This window comes from Megalobrama amblycephala, linkage group LG20 (genome assembly GCF_018812025.1).
Source record: "Megalobrama amblycephala isolate DHTTF-2021 linkage group LG20, ASM1881202v1, whole genome shotgun sequence".
NCBI classification, from domain to species: domain Eukaryota; kingdom Metazoa; phylum Chordata; class Actinopteri; order Cypriniformes; family Xenocyprididae; genus Megalobrama; species Megalobrama amblycephala.
The window spans coordinates 18,396,440-18,422,280 of record NC_063063.1 but is presented as its reverse complement, the minus strand read 5'-3'; the positions used below and the strand labels follow the sequence as shown (position 1 = coordinate 18,422,280).

The 25,841-nt window shown below is 36.1% G+C and overlaps 1 protein-coding gene across 1 annotated transcript in view; it reads left to right on the top strand.

The window, feature by feature from the left end:
* Positions 1 to 25,552, top strand: part of usp54b (ubiquitin specific peptidase 54b) — a 207,456-nt gene extending 181,904 nt beyond the window's left edge. The window contains 9 exon segments of the mRNA XM_048169864.1: positions 3,253 to 3,335; positions 3,337 to 3,457; positions 4,361 to 4,532; positions 4,794 to 4,961; positions 7,670 to 7,777; positions 8,958 to 9,144; positions 12,732 to 12,944; positions 16,700 to 16,765; positions 22,750 to 25,552. Coding sequence (XP_048025821.1) covers positions 3,253 to 3,335; positions 3,337 to 3,457; positions 4,361 to 4,532; positions 4,794 to 4,961; positions 7,670 to 7,777; positions 8,958 to 9,144; positions 12,732 to 12,944; positions 16,700 to 16,765; positions 22,750 to 22,935 — 1,304 coding nt within the window. The 3' untranslated portion in view covers positions 22,936 to 25,552.
* Positions 25,553 to 25,841: the final 289 nt, after the last annotated feature.

Sequence of the window (25,841 nt, the reverse complement as noted above, 5' to 3'; positions counted from 1 at the left end):
TAATATTTTATCCAATGTGTTATTGTAGTTTTATAAGCAGAAAAGCATTGTCTTGCAGTTCCTAAAATTTCTGATTCTGTTTGGTCAATTGTCATTCTGTGGTCAAGTATTTTTATAATGAGTGCAACCAATTTCATACAAGTTAATGTGTTATGGCACTATTCTATTACTTCTTACATAATAAAATAATTCAAACTTAAAAATAATAATAATAGTAATCTGCACATTATATATTAATATACTAATATTATATGTACATTATATATTATTAATATGAATAACATACATAATGAATTAAATTCATGTCTGTTTATTTAGGCATTTCCTAAATAGCTGTGTACTAAGCAGTATAATGTACAGTCAGTCAGCAATTAATAGCAAAAATCAAAACCCTTCAGGTTAAACCCTTCATATAAGATCACATGATCATATGTTTATACACTGTAAAACTCGATAAGTTAATAATATTTAAAACATTTGAGTACAATTTATAAACTCAAAAAACTTTAAGTAAACTAACTCATATTTTTTTAAGTTAGTAGAACTTAAAATTTTCGTGACAAGTAGGGCGGGGCCGAGAGCTGTGGAAGCGGAGCAAGGCCAGTGTGGCGCACAGGTGTCTCATTAAAAATCACATCACTGGCATCCCTTCACTCCCACAGTTCTCATCCAACTCATCATAATGTTAATTACATACAGTTCATTTACATAAACATCACATTCAGATCTTGATTAAATGTTAGATAGCAGATTAACACATGCTATTATAACTATCAAAGAGACTGTTAATATATATGTGCATGTATATAATCAAACAACATACAGTATATGTGGTCTTAAAAGTTTTGCAGCCCATCCTGAACCTAACCGCAGGCTCTACTCTTCACCACAATGGTAACCTTACAAAAAAACATGACAGAACCCTCTGTAAATCAGAACATTAAACACTAACTTATGTGTCCATATGATAATCATGTGCAAAAATAAGCACTTAATTTCAACATTTATTTATACTGTCTGACGAAAAGCATGCTGGGAATTTGAAATCTGCTGCAACACTCAATCATATTAAGTTCAGCTTTAAATTTTGAGTTCACGCAACTTTTTTCTATTAAGTACAATGAACTTTCAATTTTATTTGAGTGAAACAAACTCATTTCATTTAATTATTTAATTTCAATTTCACTGTTCAGTTTTACGGTGTACATTATCTCTAGCTACACTGCATACCACACTTATATACAATACTCAAACATTATGAAACAGTTTGTTCTATGTTGTTGGTCTTCTCATAAGCAGGGCTATAAATAAAGACAAGTTCCCACTAATATTTACATTTGTTCATTTAGCAGACACTTTTATATATATATATATATATATATATATATATATATATATATATATATATATATATATATACACACATATATACACACATATATATACAGTACAGTCCAAAAGTTTGGAACCACTAAGATTTTTAATTGTTTTTAAAAGAAGTTTCATCTGCTCACCAAGGCTACATTTATTTAATTAAAAATACAGTAAAAAACAGTAATATTGTGAAATATTATTACAATTTAAAATAACTGTTTTCTATTTGAATATATTTCACAAAGTAATTTATTCCTGTGATGGCAAAGCTGAATTTTCAGCATCATTACTCCAGTCTTCAGTGTCACATGATCCTTCAGAAATCATTCTAATATGCTGATCTGCTGCTCAAGAAACATTTAATGTGTACAATTGTACAAAATATTTTTGTACAATATTTTTTTTCAGGATTCTTTGATGAATAGAAAGTTCAAAAGAACAGTGTTTATTTGAAATCTAATCTTTTGTAACATTATAAATGTCTTTACTGCCACTTTTGATTGATTTAATGTATCCTTGCTGAATAAAAGTATTCATTTCTTTAATTTCTTTTCAAAAAAATAAAAATAAAAATTCTTACTGACCCCAAACTTTTGAACGGTAGTGTATAATGCTACAGAAGCTTTGTATTTCAGATAAATGCTGTTCTTTTGAACTTTCTATTCATCAAGGAATCCTGAAAAAAAAAGTACACAACTGTTTTCAACATTGAAAATAATCATAAATGTTTCTTGAGCAGCAAATCAGCATATTAGAATGATTTCTGAAGGATCATGTGACACTGAAGACTGGAGTAATGGGTCAAGTGTTGATTAAAAAGATGCCTAATCAGCCGATTCTTGAAAGTGGCTAAAGACTCAGCTGCCTGGGTTGAGTTAGGCAGGTCATTTCACCAGCAGGGAACAGACCTGTGAAAGTGATTTGATTTTGTGCCTCTTTGGGATAGCACCACAAGGTGCCGTTCACTTGCAGAATACAAGCTTCTGGAGGGCACAAGTCTGAAGTAATTGGTTTTAATGTATGGGGACAGAGCCAGTGGTCGTTCTGTAGGCAAACATCAGTGCTTTTGAATTTGATGCGAGCGGCAACTGGCAACCATGCAATTGATGAAGGAAGGTGTGACGTCCTGCTGCTGCATTCTGGATCAGTTGCAGAGGTTTGACAGTACATGCTAGAAGGCCTGCCAAGAGAGCATTACAATAGTCCAGTCGGACAAGGAGTTGCATGCTCTAATAGGAAGGGCCTGATCCTTGATGTTGTATAAGGCAAACCTGCAGAAACGGGCTGTTCTAGCAGTGTGGTCAGTAAGGTTTCACTGGTCATCAGTCACAATTCTAAAGTTCATGGCTGTCCTGGAAGGAGTTATGGATGACAAACCTAGCTGAATGGAGAAGTTGTGATAAAGCTAATATAAATTAGAAGCCAGTAAATATGGGCTTTTCAATGACAGGTTCTTAACTTATACCCTTTTCCAATCTGTACAATGAAACGCCTGTTCACATTAGTGACATTTCCAAAGCAATTACAGATTCACTGGGTTACAGGGTTTTTCATTATTATTATAATTACACATCCTCAGTTGCCTGCATGTACAGCTTGAATTAACAGGTATTTCTGTGATGATAAGGAAAACAAGTTCTCTTTCATCTGATGCCGTTTTCAGTCTTCTTTCCAGGAGCATGAGTGAGGTGGTTGATTCAAATGGACTCTATATGGCCTGTAGTATGATTTATTACTTATACAGTATGGAAGAAACAATGTGAAGGACTTGCTTTATTAATGCAGTGCTGGATTACATATTCAGTGCATTATGAAATGCATTAATGTTTTTTTTTTTTTTTTTTTACAGTATTTCTTGGTATTTCTCTCTCCCCACAGGCTGTGAGTTATATGCATTCTGCGGCGCTCTGTTTGGTATCTGCTCAATGATCACTCTCATGATTATTGCGGTAGATCGATACTTTCGTGATCACTCGTCCTTTGGCCTCCATTGGCGTTATGTCACGCAAACGAGCCCTGTTGATACTCTCCGCTGCTTGGGCGTACTCTATGGGCTGGAGCCTGCCTCCATTCTTTGGATGGAGTAAGTGCTTACAAACAATCACTTCCCAGGGCTGTTTTAGGCATTTAAAGCATTAGTTCACTTTAAAATGAAAATTACCCCAAGATTTACTCACCCTCAAGCCAGCCTAGGTGTATATGACTTTCTTCTTTCTGATGAACACAATCAGAGTTATATTAATAAATATCCTGATGCGTCCAAGCTTTATAATGGCAGTAAACGGGACCAATGAGTATGAAGCTCAAGAAAGTGCATCCATCCATCATAAATGTACGTCCGGGGGGCTAATAAAGGCCTTCTGAAGTGAAGCGATGCGTTTGTGTAAAAAAATATCCATATTTAACAAGTTATAAAGTAAAATATCTAGCTTCCGCCAGACCGCCTTCCATATTCAATTTAATAAGAAAGTGTAACGCCTCTCGCAGTTCAAAACGCTTACGCTACGTCCTACGCCTTCCTTGTTCAACTTACAAAAAAGTTGACAACTTACTTTTTTATAAGTTGAATATGGAAGGTGTAGGACATAGCTAGCTATTCTACTTTATAACGTATTAAATATGTTTTTTTCTTACGCAAATGCATCATTTCACTTCAGAAGGCCTTGAGTAAGTTTATGATTGATGGATGCACTTTCTTGAGCTTCATACTCGTTCACTCGTTCCCATTCACTGCCATTATAAAGCTTGGACTCGTTAGGATATTTATGAATATAACTCCAGATTGTGTTCATCAGAAAGAAGAAATTCAAAATCTACACCTAGGATGGCTTGAGGGTGTGTAAAACTTTGGGTAATTTTCATTTTAAAGTGAACTATTCCTTTAATTTTTAAATTTGAGATTGAATAATGTATAAATCCCTTATTTGTTAAAAACTCCAAACCCAGAGAGAGAATTTTACCTCATAATTGTGTTTTATATTTACAGGTGCCTATGTTCCTGAAGGTCTGCTGACATCCTGTTCATGGGACTACATGACCTTCAGTCCTTCAGTACGCGCCTACACAATGCTGCTCTTTACATTTGTATTCTTCATCCCGCTCTTCATCATCATTTATTGCTACTTCTTCATCTTCAGGGCTATCCGTGATACCAACAGGTAAGTTCTTTTCTAAGTACCATTTCTATGTGTGTGTTTGACCACAGGTCTGAACCAGAAAGAGGAAAAATGGGAAGGGGAATTGTATTATTTATCAAAAAGAGATCAATTTTAGATTAGGGTGGTGTTACGATGTTCTTTACAAAAGACAAAGACGATCAAATCTGTTTATACGCTTTGTGAACTGACGCAATTTCCATCTCTTTCTGTGTGTACTGAATCTATATGTTTGTTTACATGTCTGTATGATGGGAATAACAGAGCTGTGGGAAAAATCAATGGAGAAGGAGTAGGACCCAGAGACTCTATCAAGAAGATTCAGCGAATGAAAAATGAATGGAAGATGGCAAAGATAGCGCTCATTGTGATCCTGCTGTATGTCATCTCTTGGTCTCCATACTCCTGCGTAGCTCTTACTGCTTTTGCTGGGTGAGAATCATCATGTCTTACACCCACAATCCATTGCTTTTATTACATCCTTCTTGATGATGTTATTTAATTAGTGTTGACTTTAGTCAGAAGCAACTGAAACAGCTAAATAATTTGACAGATAAACACGCACTTGAGATGTCACTGTGCTTACACAAGCCTATTCACTGTTAGAGATTGCAGTTATTTGTTCAGACAGTACAAAGACTGTCTAGACATTCAAGGCAGACATAAGTTGTATTAAAAAGAGCAGAGATAGCTTTAAATTAAAGATAATACAATTATCCATTTATCTGAATCATCATATATTACAGTGTGTTCCATGTGAGAAGCAGATATTTTTCAAGGTAGTTATGAGTAGCCAAAGCGCTAGCAAGCTATTTAAAGGGTTAGTTCACCCAAAATATGAAATTTCTGTCATTAATTACTAAATCATCATGTCATTCCAAACCGTGTAAGACTTTCGTTCATATTCGGAACACAAATTAAGATATTTTTGAAATCCGAGAGGGTTTTTTTTTATCCCCCATAGAAAGCAACATGATTACCACATTCAAGGTCCAGAAAAGTAGTAAAAACATTGTTAAAATAGTCGACGTGACTACAGTGGTTCAAACTTAATGTTACGAAGTGACGAGAATACTTTTTGTGCACAAAAATAACAACTTTATTCAACAATTTCTTCTCTCCCCTGTCATCCTCCTATGCTGTTTACGCTCAGCACTTCCTGGTTCTGCGTCAGAACGGCGGCTCAGTATTGGCCGACGCTGTTCACGTGAGCAGCACGACGCATACGTGTGATGCTGACGCAGGAGCCGGACAATACTGAGCCGCTGTTCTGACGTAGAACCAGGAAGCGCTGAACATAAACAGCGAATGGTGGATAAAAAAACCTCTCGGATTTCATCAAAAATATCTTAATTTGTGTTCTGAAGATGAACGAAGGTCTTATGGGTTTGGAACGGCATCAGGGTGAGTAATTAATGACAGAAATTTCATTTTGGGTGAACTAACGCTTTAATACCTGTGCCACAAATACAATACAATAGGGATACTATAAGAGTGTTTCTCAAACTCGGGGTTTGTGAGGGAACTGCAGGGGGTTCACAAGTTGATAAAAAGCAATAAAATGAAACATTTAATATAAGATGAAATATTCTATTTCTTTACCTGCATGTTAACATTAGAGAATCATAAACAAGCAAATGTGTTTGCAAATATTAACTTAAAATCTCAGGGGATACTTAAAGGTGCCCTAGAATTAAATTATTGAATTTATATTGGCATAGTTAAATAACAAGAGTTCAGTACATGGAAATGACATACATTGAGTTTCAAACCCCATTGCTTCCTCCTTCTTATATAAATCTCATTTTTTTAAAAGACTTCCGGAAAACACGCGGATCTCAACATAACACCGACTGTTACGTAACAGTCGGGATCATTAATATGTACGCCCCAATATTTGCATATATATGCCAGCCCATGTTCAAGGCATTATTAGACAAGGAAAGGCAGTATTTACGTCTGGATCTGTGCACAGACAAGGTAAGCCAGCAAGAATAACAGCGAAAAATGGCAGATGGAGCATTAATAACTGACATGATCCATGATAACATGATATTTTTAGTGATATTTGTAAATTGTCTTTCTAAATGTTTCATTAGCATGTTGCTAATGTACTGTTAAATGTGGTTAAAGTTACCATCGGTTATTACTGTATTCACACGGAGACAAGAGCCGTTCGCTATTTTCATTTTTAAACATGTGCAGTCTGTATAATGCATAAACACAACTTCATTCTTTATAAATCTCTCCAACAGTGTAGCATTAGCCGTTAGCCACGGATGACAGCCTCAAATTCACTCAGAATAAAACGTTAACATCCAAATAAATACTTTACTCACATAATTCGAAGCATGCATACAGCATGCATGACGAACATCTTGTAAAGATCCATTTGAGGGTTATATTAGCTGTGTGAACTTTGTAAATGTACTGTAATATAGTCGAGAGCTTGTGTGGCAGGGAGCACACGATTTAAAGTGGCGGCGCTGCCAAAATCAGTGTATAGTTAATGATGCCCCAAAATAGGCAGTTAAAAAAATGTATTAAAAAAAATCTATGGGGTATTTTGAGCTGAAACTTCAGACACATTCAGGAGACACCTTAGACTTGTATTACATCTTGTGAAAAAGCATTCTTGGGCACCTTTAAAGTAAATAATAGTATTTTACTATAATAATATAATATAATATAATATAATATAATATAATATAATATAATATAATATAATATAATATAATATAATATAATATAATATATATATAATATAATATAATATAATATAATATAATATAATATAATATAATATAATATAATATAATAGTGTTAAGACTCTTTTATTCTTTTAGTCTCTGATTTCTTCCATCACCGCTTTCTTCCATCCACCCTTAGAGAAAATGTGTCACATACTGTGAAAGAAATGCACTGCTTTCTTTTAATCAGACTTAGTTTGGCAGAATAATGATCACATCCACCACATACCTGCTGCTACATTTCCAAAGGACTGGAATAGTTTTACTCATTTACCACCTCTTTTCAATCTAATATGTCTGTGCGTAGCTGCGATATGATGTAATGCGTGTTAGAAGAAAGTAACGCATTAAAATGATATGTAATGTTATGTCGTCTTACTCTTTCCACAGATACGCTGACATGCTCACACCCTACATGAACTCTGTGCCTGCTGTGATTGCCAAAGCATCCGCCATCCACAACCCAATCATCTATGCCATCACTCACCCCAAGTACAGGTATGATTATGCTAAGCGTAAGCCTTTTTACAAAGAAGTTCTCTATTCTGCTGCATTAAAAAAAAAAAAAAAATTACAGTATATTCATGGCTACTAGTTGCTGCACATTCACAGTAATTTTAACAATTTGTTACAATTATATGGTGATTTATAATCAATATTATTATGAAATTACTAAATAATTAAATATTTACATTTTAATATATAATTTATTTTTATGATGGCAAAGCTGAATTTTCAGCGCCCATTACTCCATTCTTTAGGGTCACATGATCCATCAGAAATCATTGGTGCTGAATAACATTTCATATTATTATCAATGTTGAAAACAGTTGTGCTGCTTAATATTTGATTTTTGATGAATACGATGTTCAAAAAGAATTTTGTAACATTATGTCAAACACTTTTGATCGATTTAATGCATCTTTGCCGGATAAAAGTATTAATTTCATTAAAAACAAAAATTACTGTCCCCAGTCTTTCAAATGGTAGTGTATTTATTTTTTGTATTTTATTCTAATATAAATTCCTGTTAAATATTGTAAAATCCTGGCAATATTTTACACTGTGCATCAAAATTGAAATACCCTGGCAGCATATTGAGGCACTGAAGCACGACTCAATAACCAGAAGCTCCGGCTTATTACACAACCTAGTTTCCAATACAAAGAGACCTGTCCAGTGAAATGAAACATGGTTCCACAAACATGAATGCTGCATGCTTCAGGGCCAGGCAGACCCAAATCGATCAGTGGTTTTGTGTACAGAGTGCAAGCATAAGTACCTTGAGATGACAGAGGTGGATTCTGACCTTTAAAAGTCAGGTTTACTTCAGATTGATCTGCTTGGGATGCGTTGGGCCATGTGCTGCTCATAACAGATCTGTGGTGAGCTGCACAAGATTAATGCCTCATGATGAAGAACCTAGATGATGAGGTCATCATTTATCCATTCCTATAACCTCAATATGATGAGATCCTTATGAAGGATTGATCCGAACTGTCAAGCCTGGTTTTGACATGAGATACAATGAACACGATATACCCTTGTCCTAATGAACCATAAAGGATGTTTTTTTTTTTTAAAAGGTCATTATTATTTCATTGACATCTATGGAAATTTGATGTGAATTGCACTCTTTCAATTCTTTTCCACCCCTTCCTCTCTCTCTCTCTCCCAGGTCTGCCATTGCAAAGTACATACCGTGTCTGGGAGTGCTGTTGTGTGTACCTCGTAGAGACCGGTTTGCCAGCAGTAGCTTTATGTCCACACGACGGTCCACTGTGACTAGCCAGTCCTCTGAGACCAGCTGCAACCTGCACCGTGCCGGGAAGGCACGCTTGTCCTCTGTGTCTGACAGCGAGTCGGTAAGAAAACACCTTTAGGCCAGAAACAAACTCTATACAAGAATCATCCTTATTTTGCATGCGGAAGTAAGCCATTTTCTGTGAATATACGAGACTTACAATTCATTAGCAGGTATAGGTAAATAACTGGACGAATAACAAAGTGGTTAGGGAGAGATTTTTGGCCCCCGGAACTGATTTTCAAGGGTACACCTTTTTGATGCCATATTTTTGTCATCACAACAGCATGCAGTCCATTTTTTACATAATTCAATTGAATAAATTAAATCAATTTGTCAACCTGTAACTTAATAGACCAAAAATAGATATTATTTTATATAGTATAATATATAGTATTTAATATTATTAAATAATAGATAAACAACAGAGGAATTCACTGTGGAGATATTTCAAATATCTTGGGTATTTTGGTAACTTTTAGTGGCACTAAAAAAAAGTTGACCAAGTACACATTGCAATAGGGACACCACCAAAATGGCTGCCAAGTGAACTGAACTGCCTAAAGGGGAAGTCCACACCAAAATGAAAATCGTTAGTCTCATAGCATAATTGCCTAAAGGCCAGAACACACCAAGCCGACGCCGACGAACTAGCAGAGACGAAAGCAGACTGCGGGGTTGGCTCACGTCGGCTGCGTCTGTGTCCAAAGTTGCCCTACCACACCAAACCGACGCTAAACAGCCGACGGCCAAACAGCACGTCAGTTCTGCGCCTGTGTGAGATGAAATGCCTTTCCGAAACAGCAGGTGGCAGTAGCTGAGCAGCCAATCAGAATCATCAGATGGCCCGGACGGCCCGATGAGCTCCAATGCCGATTCAACAGAAAACTTAGTCGGCCGACGAAGAAAAACTACCCGACGGCCGACCGACGGCTTGTTGTGTTCCAGCCTTAAGTCATTTTTTGGCCAAATTGTGATATCTGCCTTTGAAATATGATCTGGGCAATTATGCTATGAGGCTAACGAAATTCTGTTATCATTTACTCACCGTCATTCCAAACCTGTATGACTTTCAAAGAAGATATTTTGAAGAATGTTGGTAACCAAGCAGTTTCGGTTCCCATTGACTTACATTGTATGGACAAAAAATACAATGGAAGTCAATGGGAACTGGAAGCTGTTTGATTATCAACATTCTTCAAAATATCTTCTTTTGTGTTCTGCAGAAGAAAGAAATGTATACAGGTTTGGAACGACATTAGGGTGAATAAATGATGACAGAATTTTAATTTCGGAGTGTCTGTTTACACTAAGTGCAAATAGCGTCCCTTGTTGGCAAATGCTATTTACAGCTCCGCCCACCAATTTCTGGTTGGGCCAATCAAGTTTTAAAAAAGATGCGCAGAATTCAACATCTTCAATGGTGCAGCAGTAGCAAGTAAAAGCTCGCAGACCTGGCCTTTAACGTGATTGACACGGGTTCGAATCTACCTTTTGCCAAGCTCACATTTTTTATCAATAAAAATGAAAATAATGTTCTAAAAGTGGAAATAAACTGCGAACGAGTGTTTAATAATATTAAATGTGTTTATTGGGTAGGGTTAGGGGAAGGTTTAGGGAGGGTTTTTATTCTCCCAATAAGGCAGCATCCATTTAATAATTTTAATAAATATAATCATTTACACTCTATGATATTATTGCATCCTGTTAATGTACAAAAATACTGAGGTACAAATAGTATCTGCCAGTATACAGGGAGTGCAGAATTATTAGGCAAGTTGATTTTCTGATCATATTTTTTTCCCAAGCACATTTTACCAATTCCAATCCACATCAATCTTAATAACTACTATTAATATTGTTTTTAATCATTTATAAGTGATATATAATTGTTCATGAAGGCTGGAAATGAAAAATGCCTTATATTCAGGTGTGCAGAATTATTAGGCAAGTTTTCTTTTACAGGCAAAATGAGCCAAAAAAGAGATTTAACTCAGACTGAAAAGTCAAAAAATTATTAAATACTCATGAGAAGGACGCAATACTAATGCAATACTAGAAATTGCAAAGTTAAAGCATGACCAAGGGACAGCAAAATGCTCATTGGGTCAGCGGGGTCAGACAAAAACAAGTGGAAAAGAAAAGACACATGTTAACTGCAAAATAATTAAGAATTATGTATGAAACCATCAGGAACCCTTTAGTCTCCAGCGCCACCATTTTCCAGAACTGCAACCTACCTGGAGTCTCCAGAAGTGCAAGGTCTCAGGATCTCAGAGACTTAGGTTAGCTAAAGAATCCTAAAAAATGACCCGCACTTGATAAGAATCACAAGCTGAAGTGTCATAAAATACATGAAGACTGGGTTTTTATAGGCCTTATAAACAGACAGCTTGAGAGTGACTCCTGAAGGACCAGCACCACATCCTCTTGTACCACTGTTTGAAGAATTTATCTTCCAGAATCTGGCAGTAAGTTTTGGAAGATCATTTTTAGTCCATCTCTGCAAGATAGACATTTCAGGATAAGAGATGGACTAAAAGTGAACTCAAACACCTTACTGCCAGATTCTGGATAAATTCTTCAAACAGTGGTACAAGAGGATGTGGTGCTGGTCCTTCAAGAGTCACTCTCAAGCCGTCTGTCTATAAGGCCTATAAAAACCCAGTCTTCATGTATTTTATAACACTTCAGCTTGTGGTTCTTATCAAGTGCAGGTCATTTTTTAGGATTTTTTAGCTAACCTAAGTCTCTGAGATCCTAACACCTTGCACTTCTGGAGACTCCAGGTAGGTTGCAGCTCTGGAAAATGGTGGCGCTGGAGACTAAAGGGTTCCTGATGGTTTCACACTTAATTCTTCACCTTAATTCTTAATTATTTTGCAGTTAACATGTGTCTTTTCTTTTCCACCTGTTTTTGTCTGACCCCGCTGACCCAATGAGCATTTTGCTGTCCCTTGGTCATGCTTTAACTTTGCAATTTCTAGTATTGCATTAGTATTGCGTCCTTCTCATGAGTATTTAATAATTTTTGACTTTTCAGTCTGAGTTAAATCTCTTTTTTGGCTCATTTTGCCTGTAAAAGAAAACTTGCCTAATAATTCTGCACACCTGAATATAAGGCATTTTTCATTTCCAGCCTTCATGAACAATTATATATCACTTATAAATGATTAAAAACAATATTAATAGTAGTTATTAAGATTGATGTGGATTGGAATTGGTAAAATGTGCTTGGGAAAAAAAATATGATCAGAAAATCAACTTGCCTAATAATTCTGCACTCCCTGTAAAGTATAGATACATCCAATTACTATTTATTCTTATTGCAAAGAACTGATACTTTTACATGGTGTAAATAGAATCTTTCGCTATTTTCACCTAGCGTAAATAGCATCTATCACTAAGAAAATATGCTATTTACACTTAGTGCAAATAGCCGCTGGCTTTTAATTTTGGGGTGAACTTTCCCTCATGCAGTATGTTGGCCAAGCATTCTCTTATGCATTACAGGCCAGTATGTTTCTGGCCTTCCTCATTCAAAAGATCAAAGGAATCTCACAATTATTCTTATTAGATTTTTTTTAAGCTTTAATAGTGCACCTCTCCTTGTTGGATCAGTATTCAGTGTTTGTTGTGTGTGGACAGGGCTGGACGGACACAGAGGCAGATCTCTCAAGCACGAGTTCACGGCCTGCTAGTCGTCAGGTCTCATGTGACATCCGTAAAGATTTGTCAGATATCAAGCACACCAGCTCTCTGAGGCTGAAGGTCAAGAGCAGAGACTCTGGTGTCTTCGACAGAACCTCAGCTCAGAGTCTAGCTGAGCCGAGCGTGAACCGGACCTGTGCGTACATCAGTGTAAGTAAGAGTCTTCAATAAGTGTCATATCTCATCTCATTAATCACAAGCTTCTCAGCTGACTCAGCGCTCCTTGATTTATGAAATTAGGAAGCCCACATTCATTTTAGAGAGGAAATGACTCCATCAGATTTAAAATTCATTTGGAAATTTCATTCCATCCTTCATATCTTGAAGTTCACTGCCCTGGTTTCAGCCAGTGTAGACAAATGACAAGAGTACTTAAAAGTGTGCATGGTGTATGTGCTAATGATGCTCTTTCTGTGATTTCATTTAACTGTACAATAAGTTTGCTGCTATGAATTTGTACTTCTTTCACCAGCTTTTCTGTTGGATGTAGCGGAGCTATCACTTTCTGAGATTTACACACAGCTGTACTTGCTTTTTTAACACAGCAGATAAAGATGGTTTTTTTTTTTTTTATTCAGCCCCTGGTACTGCTCAATAATGATACATTTTATTTTTCGCTTCAATGATAAATCCTGAGGGAACCTTGTTATAAATTAAACTTACTTTCGAAAGCTGTACTAAAAATACCCTGACAGAGTTTCATACACTGCTTATTCGGGCCACGTACACATTAAGTTTCAAGAGTGACAACCGCATTTAAATGTGGGAGTGAATCCCCTAAATTATCGTTACATGTGTGTACGGAACTGGACTCACTCTCGAAACAGCGATGATTGACAGCTTGGAAACCATAGCAACGTTCTGGTGTCTCGCGTGTGTTTGGTATCTGTTATTGTGACCAAAGTAATATTACAGTAAAAAAAAACAATTGTTATTTTCAGCAATTTTACTAAACAGAGTTGTTTTGTCTGTGCTTGTATATGACCTTTTTCACATCACGACCAGCCATGATCACTCATTATAAGCATTTTGGGCTTGTTGTTTAAGCTTGACTCATAAAGTGATCGTGTAAATGGAGTTATTAAAGTAAGCAGACACGAATCACAATAAAGCATTTGGATTTATTTTGAGTTATTATGGCTCGTACTGCTTTCCCTGTTATTCATCGCTCATACAGAAGAGAGACGTCTCCGATGCATGTTAAAAACATCATTAACAACTGGTTGTTCAGTTCGGTTCCGTACACAATGCACAGAATTTCTGCAAATGCGGTTGTCACTACCTGTATTTTTCGTGAGTTAAAGGATTAGTCCACTTTCAAATAAAAATTTCCATGATAATTTACTCACCTCCATGTCATCCAAGATGTCCTTCTTTCTTCAGTCGAAAAGAAATGAAGGTTTTTAATAAAAACATTCCAGGATTATTCTCCTTATAGTGGACTTCAATTGGCCCCAAAAAGTTGAAAGTCAAAATGACAGTTTCAGTGCAGCTTCAAAGGGCTTTAAACGATACCAGATGAGGAATAAGGGTCTTATCTAGTGAAATGATCGGTCATTTTCTAAAAAAAAAAAATATATATATACGTTTTAACCATAGATGCTCATCTTGATCTAGCTCTCTTCTTCTTCTTCTTCTTCTTCTTCTTCTTCTTCTTCTTCTTCTTCTTCTTCTCTATTAGAATTCCGGCAGTGTAGACACTGCTAAGTGTATTACTGCCCGATCATTAAATAACCGATCATTTCGCTAGATAAGACCCTTATTTCTCGTCTGGTATCGTTTAAAGCCTTTTGAACCTACACTGAAACTGTAATTTTGACCTTCAACTGTTTGGGGCCAATTGAAGTCCACTATAAGGAGAATAATCCTGGAATGTTTTCATAAAAAACCTTAATTTCATTTCGACTGAAGAAAGAAGGTCATGGACATCTTGGATGACATGGGGGTGAGTAAATTATCAAGAACATTTTTATTTGAAAGTGGACTAATCCTTTAATTCGGTTGTAGAATGTGGTCATCACTCCCGTATTTTACTAAACTGTGTGTGTACAGAATGGGATTAAGCATTAAAAGGTGAACTGACAACTGAATTTAGCTGCAGTGTGTACGTGGCCTCAGTGGCCTCACTTCTGAATCTACAGCACGGAACGTTCAGTGTGACCATTGTAGTCTGTTTCCTGAAGAAACGACTCTTTTGAGACACTTCTTTTTAGGAAAATCAGAAACATACAGTGCAACCAGTGTAACCTGATTCTCAAACAAATGACTCTTATTAAAAGGGTGCCATTAGTGAATTAAACAAAATGATAATTAACTAGTGTACTAGTGTGCGATTCCCAAACTGAGTTGGTTCTTTTGGTGAATTAGAAACATACAGCGCAACCAGTGCAGTCCAATTTGTAGAACAAACAACTACTACAAGCCAGTTATTTTTAGTGAATCAGAAACATACAGTTGCAACCAGTCTAGTCCGTTCCTTTGTTCTTTTTAATGAATCAAAGAAATACAGCACAACCAGTGTAGTCTGATTCCAGAACGAATGACTCTTACGAGCTGCTTCCTTTAGTGAATCATTCAAACACAACCAGGGGTGCGTTTCTAACTCTATTGGTAATTTAAAGCAGAACTAAGTAACTTTTTTTACCTTCATAAATAGTTTTCTAAGTCCTTACGATGGTTAATTGACTTGTAGTGGTGTTTTTGAGGTGAGCACTAACCCCCTCTGGCACGTCTACGCCAAAATACAGCACTTGCAAGTTGAGCTTCGCCGACCCGACACAATCTCGCCTCATGTTCACGTTCACACGAGAGTGACAAAATGCTTTACGGTAATTCAAAAACAATGTATATATTATGACTTTATAAGACAATTTTGAAAATTACCCACCTCCATCAAGATTTCTTGTACTGTATTTGCAAAACTACTGTGCTGGTGAGCGTTGTAGTCGTTGTAGTCTAGAGCTGCGCTTGGAGTATTTGCGACAGTGTGATTCACTGAAGGAACCTGTAGGGGGAGCTTCGCTAATCTTACTGAGTTCCGCTTTAAGGCCAATTATTAGATTTCATTTATATGGCTATTAATTATCATTTTTTTTAGGAAGCATTTTTAATTTTTAAATTCACATGGTTTGTGGCATTTTATAATTTTCCATTTGGAATATTTGTCTGTAACCAGAAAAGACTTCTGACCCATTTTGGATTGTGACCCACCATTTGAGAACCACTGATCTACTTCACTGATTGTACAAAATAGAGAGTAATAGACAGGCAATAACTCTCTCATGTTAATGGACTGAAACAAATCCTGCTTTTCTGCTTATCACCAGTCAAACGGATATATAATGTAACATTGTTTCTAGTTTCCAGTCACAGACACGTGATTCTATTAAAATGTCTGCTAACATTCCATTTTTAGAAAACAGAACTCCAATCAAATTGATTTCACTCCTAAAGGCTCCTTTTGTTAATACAGTGTTAATGAACACAGGTCATGAGCCAGTAGAGCAAGTGAAAGATGTAGATAGTACAGTGCGGATCAGTGCGCAGGGGTTTTCTTTAAAGAGCATGCTTGAATGAGGGTCCATTACATTGAGATTAAGCCTGCTTTAATTCTCCTGCTCTAATCTGCTGGTTTTAGAGAGATAATCCCCATAAACAGAAGCTCATCCCATGTCATCAAGATGAACAGCATCAGTGCGTCCACTGGGTGGCACCTTCAACTCTGCCCTTGCCCCTTTTTCTTTTGACTGGTCACAGTCCATTTAAACATTAGGAGGGTGTGCGAACTTAATCAGTGATTAAAGATCTGAACTTTAAGAATGAAAAAGAGAAGTGTTGAACTATGCAACTATGGCAAAACCTCATAATCGTAAATTTCATTCATATCTCCCCTCTCCCTCTTTCAGATGATAGGTGACAAAGAAGAGATCTCCATGGCTGAGGTCAGTCTGTCCAGTTGTCTTGAGTCCTCTGTAAGTGCTCTTTTTGGAACTAGATTAGTTTCTAAATGATTCCTGAGTTACAATTATTAACATAAGATCGCTGTCACTTTATGTACTAATTCAAATGGGATCGTTGTAGTATGGAAGTAAATTAATGACAAATGTTTTTGAAATAAAAAAGCTTGTTGAATTGCACTAATTGAAAAAAATATGCGTTGCATTAACCGTGCTTGCATTTTAATGCATTGTAGTCCCCCTGTAGTCAATAATTTTATCCCTTAAAACTCATCTTTGATCAACAAAATGACATATTTAAATGTTTTTTCCTGTGAAAAAAAATTCTTCATACCTTAAAATAGCTTGAATGTAACTCTACACCCTTGCCTCATTTAGTATATGCGGATAAATGAATATGCAAATTAGCCCCGCCTTCACTTGCTCATGCCAGCTCAGATATTAGTCAACTTACTGAGGTAAACGCTGCACAATGGTATCGCTCTTTACAATATTGGACATGATGGTAATTAATATGCCATTTGTTTGAATGTTAACAAACAGCTAATACTGTATTGCTAAAATTACACAAACCATGTTCCCGTTGGCCATGTCAGAGTCAGCTGCTTTCTAACAATTAGTATCCTTACAAACGCTTTGAACAACTCAGAACATCAGTGGAGAAAGGCATATTGTTCATCATAATATCGTAATATACATCATTCACCCTCCATATTGCTAAATCTACACGATTTTTCATATCAACAGAAAAATATACCGGGATAACCTGGCTTCTCTCGAGACTGCCCTGCTAATTTGCTGTTAATGATATGCTAAAGCCCATCGGCACGTTGACGTGATTGGTTACAAAGTAGTTTGTGACTTCACAGACACCAGCGATTTCAAACCGTGGGTTGGAGACTGTCTTCTTTTCAATGCAGTTTTAAGGAGAAAATACTCAGCAATGGTGTTGACATATGAATTTGCATATGGTTTGTCTTAAAGCATATTAAAAACACCTCATAGACAAATGAACAACATTAAAAACTTGATTTTCACCACAGGGGGTCTTTAAGGCTTGCATTTTAGTGGGCTGAAATTCAACATGGAGTATATTTAAGCTGTGAATATTTAAATTCAAAACATTTCACACACATTTTCATTATGAAAAATTCAATGATTCCAAATTCACCTTTCAGATTTCACTTCCAAAGTATTCAGTCTGTTTAAAAAATACCTGTAATATTCGACAGGCCATTTTATTTCGCTTTACAAATTTGCTTCCACAAATTCAGTGGTTCAAATTCGACAGAAAATTCAACATTGCATATCCGGGAACTGCAAGAATAGCAGTAGATGGCGTAAGCGGCTGTTAACGAAGACCAGAGCAACAAAAACGGATTTACAGAAATGGAGCAAGCATATGGGCCACTATATATCCAGAAAAGCTGATTTTACGCTACGTTTACATTTAATTCAATGTCTTCACGGTTACTTTCCCTGTGTATATAGCCTATGTAAGCAGTAAAATGCAAGCATGGTTAATGCAATGCATATTTTTTTCAATTAGTGCAATTCAACCAAGCTGTTTTATTTCAAAAACATTTGTCATTAAGTTTCTTCCATATTGTAGTTATTAGCATGGCCTTGTCTGTGTCCTGATAGTGAGCGTTAATAGAAGTTCATATGCATCACAAAACCCACTGAAATGTGTGATTATGTTACTAAGGGAAGGAATTTATTAAAGTGAATGACACTTTGTTCAACAAAGGTCAAATATAGAAGGAGAAATGTGATGTGTAATAATAATACACCACAAGCACAGATATTTCTATCAAGACTGGAGTAGATTTCTCAGATGCTAAAAAACAATAGGTAATTTGCACTGTAATCTTTTTTTTTTGAGGCTGTGTTAGAAAACGCACACACACACACATTCAATTCATATGGGATTAAAATCACAAAATCCATTTGTGAAACAATTTTATCTAACCTCAGGGAACTCTAGTCCCATCCAAATAGGTCTAATATTGATATTACTGCCATGCAGGTCCATTAGTGGTACGTGTTGCTATTTATTAATCTATTTTGTTGTGCTTATGGTGTAAATCTTCAATGCAGTAATGAAGATGATGTTTGGTTCAACAAAATAAGCATAAAGGATTTCATTTCACTGAGTTAGTCACATTCTGAGGGAGAAAACAGATCTTCAGAGGAAATACTGTAAACAAATGCAAGACTTAACAAGTGAAACCAACCCACATGAGGTCAAATTAGGCATCCAAATGGTCTTGTGCTCAGATGCAGTAGTGTGGATCAGAGAGGCTGAGCTGCCTTGTCACAAAGTCACCCCAGTTTGTCATTATTAATCGCAATTGTGACTGGAACCCAGCACTGGAAGTGATGGCAGGAAGCAAACATGTCAGTGAATGCAAACACAAAGTCCAGAATATTCTCAAGCAGATCAAGCTGAAAAACCCATGTTGCTGAGCATCAACATGAGTATGGAAAGTTTTTTTTTTTTTCAGTGCACTGTGGGAGATTTCATTGATCGTACAGCAACAAGCAAGTCCTATACCTGCTTATTCACTCCCAGCCTGATCTCATTAGAATTCATTTTTGTACATTGGTATATACGCTGAAAATTATTTACATATAGACAGCTTTTGTATATATGTAATAGATCATGTGACACTGGAGTAATGGCTGTAAATTCAGCTTTTCTATTACATTGAATAAATTCTATTTTAAAATACATAAAAGTAGAACAGTGGTTTCCTGGTCCTGGAGTATCCAGAACGGCACTTTTTTGATGTCTCTCTTATCTGATACATCCATCTGTGGTCTTGCTCTGCATCTGAAATCGCATACTTCCCTACTATATTATATGCGAAAAACAGTATACCAAAGAATTAGTATGTCTGAATACATAGTATTTGGGAAAAAAACAGTGGGCAAAAAGTACCTGGATGACTTACTACTTCTGGTGAGATTCTGAAGTGCGTGTTTAATGGACACTTTACTATCCCATGAGGCCATGGGAGAGGATGTATGAATGGCAGTGAAGCAACCCAGCTGACGCAGGTAGGTCATGTGACAGTAACAACATGGAGTACATTCGAATTGCATACATAGTCATACTATATGTTCCATTCATAGTCATGCTATATAGAACATACTTTTTTAATGGTCATGAAGTAAATTCAAATTCAAATGTAACACCTACTCAGAGAGAATGCGATTTCCACACAAGTCCTTGAGGGAACGACAATACATGCAGTCAAAACAACATTTATTCAGACACCTTGAGCATTTCATTCATTAATATAGTTTATTCACTATAGTTTGAAAAAATGGTAATAAAATATGACAAGATCTCAGAGTTGAAATGTGTCAGAAAAACTTAATCTTAATTACAGTGCACAGCATACATGAGTACACCCCCTCTGAACAAATACAAAAGATGTATTTTCTTTATGATCACTAATGCAATTCATGGAAAGATGGCAAAACTAAAATGTATTAAAGGTGCCGTTCGAATGTTTTTTTACAAGATGTAATATAAGTCCCCTGAATGTGTCTGTCAACTCAAAATACCCCATAGATTTTTTTTAAATTAATTTTTTTAACTGCCTATTTTGGGGCATCATTAACTATGCACCGATTCAGGGGCTGCTGGCCCTTTAAATATCATGCTCCCTGCCCATCGAGCTTGCGACTCTATAATACAGTGCATTTACAAAGTTCACACAGCTAATATAACCCTCAAATGGATCTTTACAAGATGTTCGTCATGTATGCTGCATGCATGCTTCGGGTCATGTGAGTATAGTATTTATTTGGGTGTTTATATTTGATTCTGAACGAGTTTGATAGTGCTCTGTGGCTAAAGCTAACATTGGCTGACCAATATATCGCATGCGATTGTCACGCGCATTTCGTCAGTAAAGCCGGTTCCCTGATTGCCGCTAAATCGCCATCACCTGCTTTCAAATGGAGCGGCATTTAATAGACAGAGCCGTAGTTCACTGACAAGCCATGCAATATCGCGTTCATTATCGAAGGCTCTGTCTATTAAATGCCGCTCCATTTGAAAGCAGGTGATGATGATTTAGCGGTAATCAGGGAACCGGCTTTACTGACGAAATGCTTGTGACAATCGCATGCGATATATCGGTCAGCCCTATTACACACTGTTGGAGAGATTTATAAAGAATGAAGTTGTGTTTATGAATTATACAGACTGCAAGTGTTTAAAAATGAAAATAGTGACGGCTCCGTGAATATAGTAAGAAACGATGGTAACTTTAACCAACAGTAGCCTACATTAGCAACATGCTAACTAAACACTTAGAAAGACAATTTACAAATATCACTAAAAATATCATGATATCATGGATCATGTCAGTTATTATTGCCCCATCTGCCATTTTTCGCTGTTGTTATTGCTTGCTTACCTAGTCTGATGATTCAGCTGTGCACAGATCCAGACGTTACTGGCTGCCCTTGTCTAATGCCTTTCATAATGTTGGGAACATGAGCTGGCATATGCAAATATTGGGGGCGTACACCCCGACTGTTACGTAACAGTTGGTATTATGTTGAGATTCGCCTGTTCTTCGGAGGTCTTTTAAACAAATGAGATTTATATAAGAAGGAGGAAACAATGGAGTTTGAAACTCACTGTATGTCTTTTCCATGTACTGAACTCTTGTTATTCAACTATGCCAAGGTAAATTCAATTTTTAATTCTAGGGCACCTTTAAACATATACATAATAAAAACTGAAAAATATGTCATTAATAGCCATAAAATAAGTAAATTAGCCAATTTAGTTTAAATTAAGGATTGCAGAAATGAGTACACCCTAGATTTAATTCAACAAATGTATAATATTCTAGTACTTAGTATGCCCTCCATAATTTTGAATATACTGCTCTGACCCTTCTTTGTACGGAGTGTACAAGTTCATGACAAACTGTCACATCTGTCCTGTTTAACTCCTGGATGATGAGCTTCTTAAATGCCCTGATCTTTAATGGGGGGATCCTTGGGAGAATGCATATCCTCATTGTCATGTTGAAAAAAATGCCCAACTATGCAGGGAATGAGTAAAAGGGTAACATCTTCTGTTTCAAGTTTGTGTATTAAATTACACAATGGTGTGGGAATTCATGACAGCATTGATAAAGCACAACTCCTTCAGCATTCATACATCCCTATATAAGAGCTTTACTACCACTGAACTTTACTGTGGGAACCAGGCACTTCTCCCTGTACTCCTCCTCTAGCAACACAATAACATTTTGGATGCTGTTAGATCCAAAATGATTGATTTGGTCTCATGAGACCAGAGTATTGATTCCCAGAATCTATATTTTGTAAATATGGGCTTTGGAAATGGCTAACTGACTTTATTGTGCTTTGGCTACAGTAGGTACTGTATGCTGTGCACTTTATGTCAGATAACACAAAGTGTCTGAATAATTTTTGGTTCCAAATTTTTATCAGTTTTACTGGTAGTCCACTGTATGAAGAATTTTTGGGTATAATATGTCACAGTTTCCTTTATTTTGCTATCCTCACTTACATAAATGAACTATAGTGTCCTTCACCCACTAGTAAAAATATATCAAAAATATAAAAAAATTCGGATAAATTTTTGGTTTGACTGTATATATGGAGTCACAATATATATTTAAAAGTAGTACTAGACAATACAACGCAATGAAATTATTAACACATGCAAAAACAAGAAAGAACCAATGAAATATTAATAACTGATTGTTTTAGTCAATGTATGCTTTGTCCTGTGGGCTTTTTGATTTGCATTTTTTTTCTGCATAGTAAAATAAAAACTGTATAGCTGTAATTTGTCTTTTTTGTATATAATGTATATATATATATATATATATATATATATATATATATATATATATATATATATAATGTGTGTGTGTTATTTAAAAGATTATTTATTTATTTACTCACTCACTGTATTTTCTCTGTCTCACATTTAGCCAAATATGGTCTCAGACAAAGCTGATGACAAAAGACTGTTGGTTCGGATCCCTTCCATCGTTGTTACGTCAGAGTCCAGTCCTGCCCTCCTCTCAGTAGGGCGCATCAGTAGCTCCTCCAGACAGCTCCCAGGTGGTTCGGTGGAGGCAGCCTCTGTCACTGTGGAACCTGCTGGCATTGACTGAAAACCAGCTGCACTACCACTGACTTATACTTTAGGACACAATCTCAACAAACTCTTGGTCATCTGACTTATTCCTTCCACCTTTTTGTTTCCTTTACACAGGGCTCAAAATTGAACGTGCATGCTGTTGCAAATGACATCTGAAATTTGGCTGTGCCGTTATTGTTGTACTTTTGCCTGTTTCAAGGTGGAAAATGGGGGACCACAGCCTACAAGGTGAACAAGGTCTGTATTTTAATAAGAAAGTCGTGTCAGGACACCCTTTCAGGCTTCTTTCAGTGGTGTGGAGATGATCCTCTCCTCTCAGGGAAGAAGCTTCATCCATTATAGGTTGTGCTGTAGGCCGTTGGAATAAATGGTTCCCAGCGCCTGTACAAGATCAAAAACAACACATAATCTGTGACCTGAAGATTCAAACGCCTAGTTTTTACCCAGCCACAGAGATTTTGGTCTCACTATGAAATATAGAGCCCTGTCTACAGCTGTAAAAGTGGATCTTTTGATGTTTCTTTAAAGGTGAAGTCTGTAATTTCATGTACAAATGTAAAAATATTTACATTGTATTGGCTGATAAACAGTAAATGGCCGATACTTAAAATCTATACTATTTTGTCTACATTATTTAAAATAAATAGTTTTAAATTATACAAGTGAATTTAGGCATCACAACATTACAGTCTGAAAAATGGATATTAATTTTCAGATTTTGATAAAGATTTCATTTATCAAGACTTTTTACCTCTGCCACCATCTAACGTTCACTTCATCTAAATGTAAAAATAGGGGAATTAAGCATTCTCAATTAAATATCCAATAACTACAGATTTAAAAATCTCTAATATTGAGAGAGAACTGATATGGTACAGATATATTGTACTTCCTTAATTTTAAATTGAAGAGATAAATAAATAAACTAAACTAAACACTTCAGCTTTAAAGTTTTAGGTATTCCCACAGACATCTTCATAACAAATCAAGCACATTGAGAACCAATGACATTTTTCTTGCTGCTGATCCAAATAAAGTATTTATTTCATTTTGTAGATTATAATTTTTTTCAGCACTGTATGGCCAATACATATATATGTCTATTGAATGTTAATACGGAAGTGTGCTCAACAAATGATCTTTGAATGATTGATTTTTTCTGTATGATTTTTCATGCTTTTGTGTTGTGCCATGTTCCTCTATCCACAAGCGAAATTCCCCATGGTTGTGATTATCGGCATGCTTTCTTAATGTAAGAAATTCTATCTTTTAATAGAAATATTTGGTTTTAAATGTTTTTCACTCTATGTGCAGGCCTACAATAACATCAAAACCCTTATACATGTGAAAATTGTCTTTTAAATTCAAATAACTGCTCTCAGAGCCTGTGGCTCTAATGAACTGTACCTTTCAGATGCAGATTTGCCTTTCTGCTGGATTTCAGAGATGCTTTAGTGGGATTAATATGCCAGCATCTGGGAGTCCTTAGGGATTAGAGGGGAAACGCTTTTAACAAGATTAGTTTTGGGGAACTGCTCAGCCAGAACGCTCCATTGCTTTTAAAGGCTGCCGTGTTTTCAAAGTTACGTACACATTGGCTGATAATGGTCTCTGAAGCACTGTCTGGTCTCTCTCTGTCTCTCCTGAGAGATACGTTTACCTGTTTTTTATTTTGAGTTAAATATGCTTCATAGATGTTTTATGACTTTCTTCGGGGTGCTTAACTTGCATATTTACTGATGTTGCTCGAATGTTCACCTGATTTGCAGCTCTTCGTTTAGTGTTGACACACATTTAGCAGTGAACACCTACTGTATATCCAGTCACTCACAGTTATCAAGTAGGTCAATAGTGTGTCCTGCTGACTTGCATGTGATTTGTTGCCTGGACGCCATCAGGGTGACATAATCAAGTGCTATATGAATGATAAGTTAGTTATCAGCAAAAGCCACGGGTCATACATTATATTTGTGATAACATTGTCACGTCTTCATTGCCCTTCCCTTTCCTGTTTTCTTGACTCCAGTTCTGGTTCTGTCATTATATTATATTTATATGTGCATGGTAAAGTTCATACAGTAATTTTTTTTATATACTTTTTACCAATGCACCTGACAATGACAGATGAACTGAGAAAAAAACAAAACAATTCTTACTAGCCATAAAACTGCATATTGCATCATTTTTAAACCACTTAGATGTTTCTTCTCATATAATTGTGATAAACGGTGTAAACCCTTGCAGCATCATATGCAGTCTTAATATCTCTATGAAACAGCACCTGTCAAAAAAAAAGGTGAAAACCCATTGTGATTTTGTTCCTAATATTTGTTTGTTTTGGTGATTTAATGTGACAAATATTCTACATATGTTTTTTGAAAAAAAAAAAAAAAAAAAAGTTTTAAATGTCCTAGATAAACTAATGGCTTTATGATTCTTACAGTTTAAACCATTTGTGATGAGTGAACCAAAGTGTCCATGGCACTTCAGTGATTTGGGTTGTGCATGAAATGAAAGTTGCGGTATCTTTTCTAGCCAGTTGTGACATATATCTGAGTGAAACGGCTTCTCAAACAAGAAAAAAAAATGTAGGGCAGGACTTCATCTGGAATTGATTGGATGGATGTGGTTTGCTATTGCTGTGATGTCATGTAAGTGACAGGTTGCCCCGCCCTCACACCAGTAAAGGCATCATCAGAGAAGAAATATTGCTGCAAGTTATTTTGATTAAAGATTACAAGGGCACATGAATTTTTAAAGGGTAAGTTCACCCAAAAATGAAAATTCTGTCATTAATTACTCACCCTCATGTCGTTCCACACCCGTAAGAACTTAATTTATCTTCAGAACACAAATTAAGATATTTTTGATAAAATCCGATGGCTCAGTGAGGCCTCATTTACTGAAATCACGTGACTT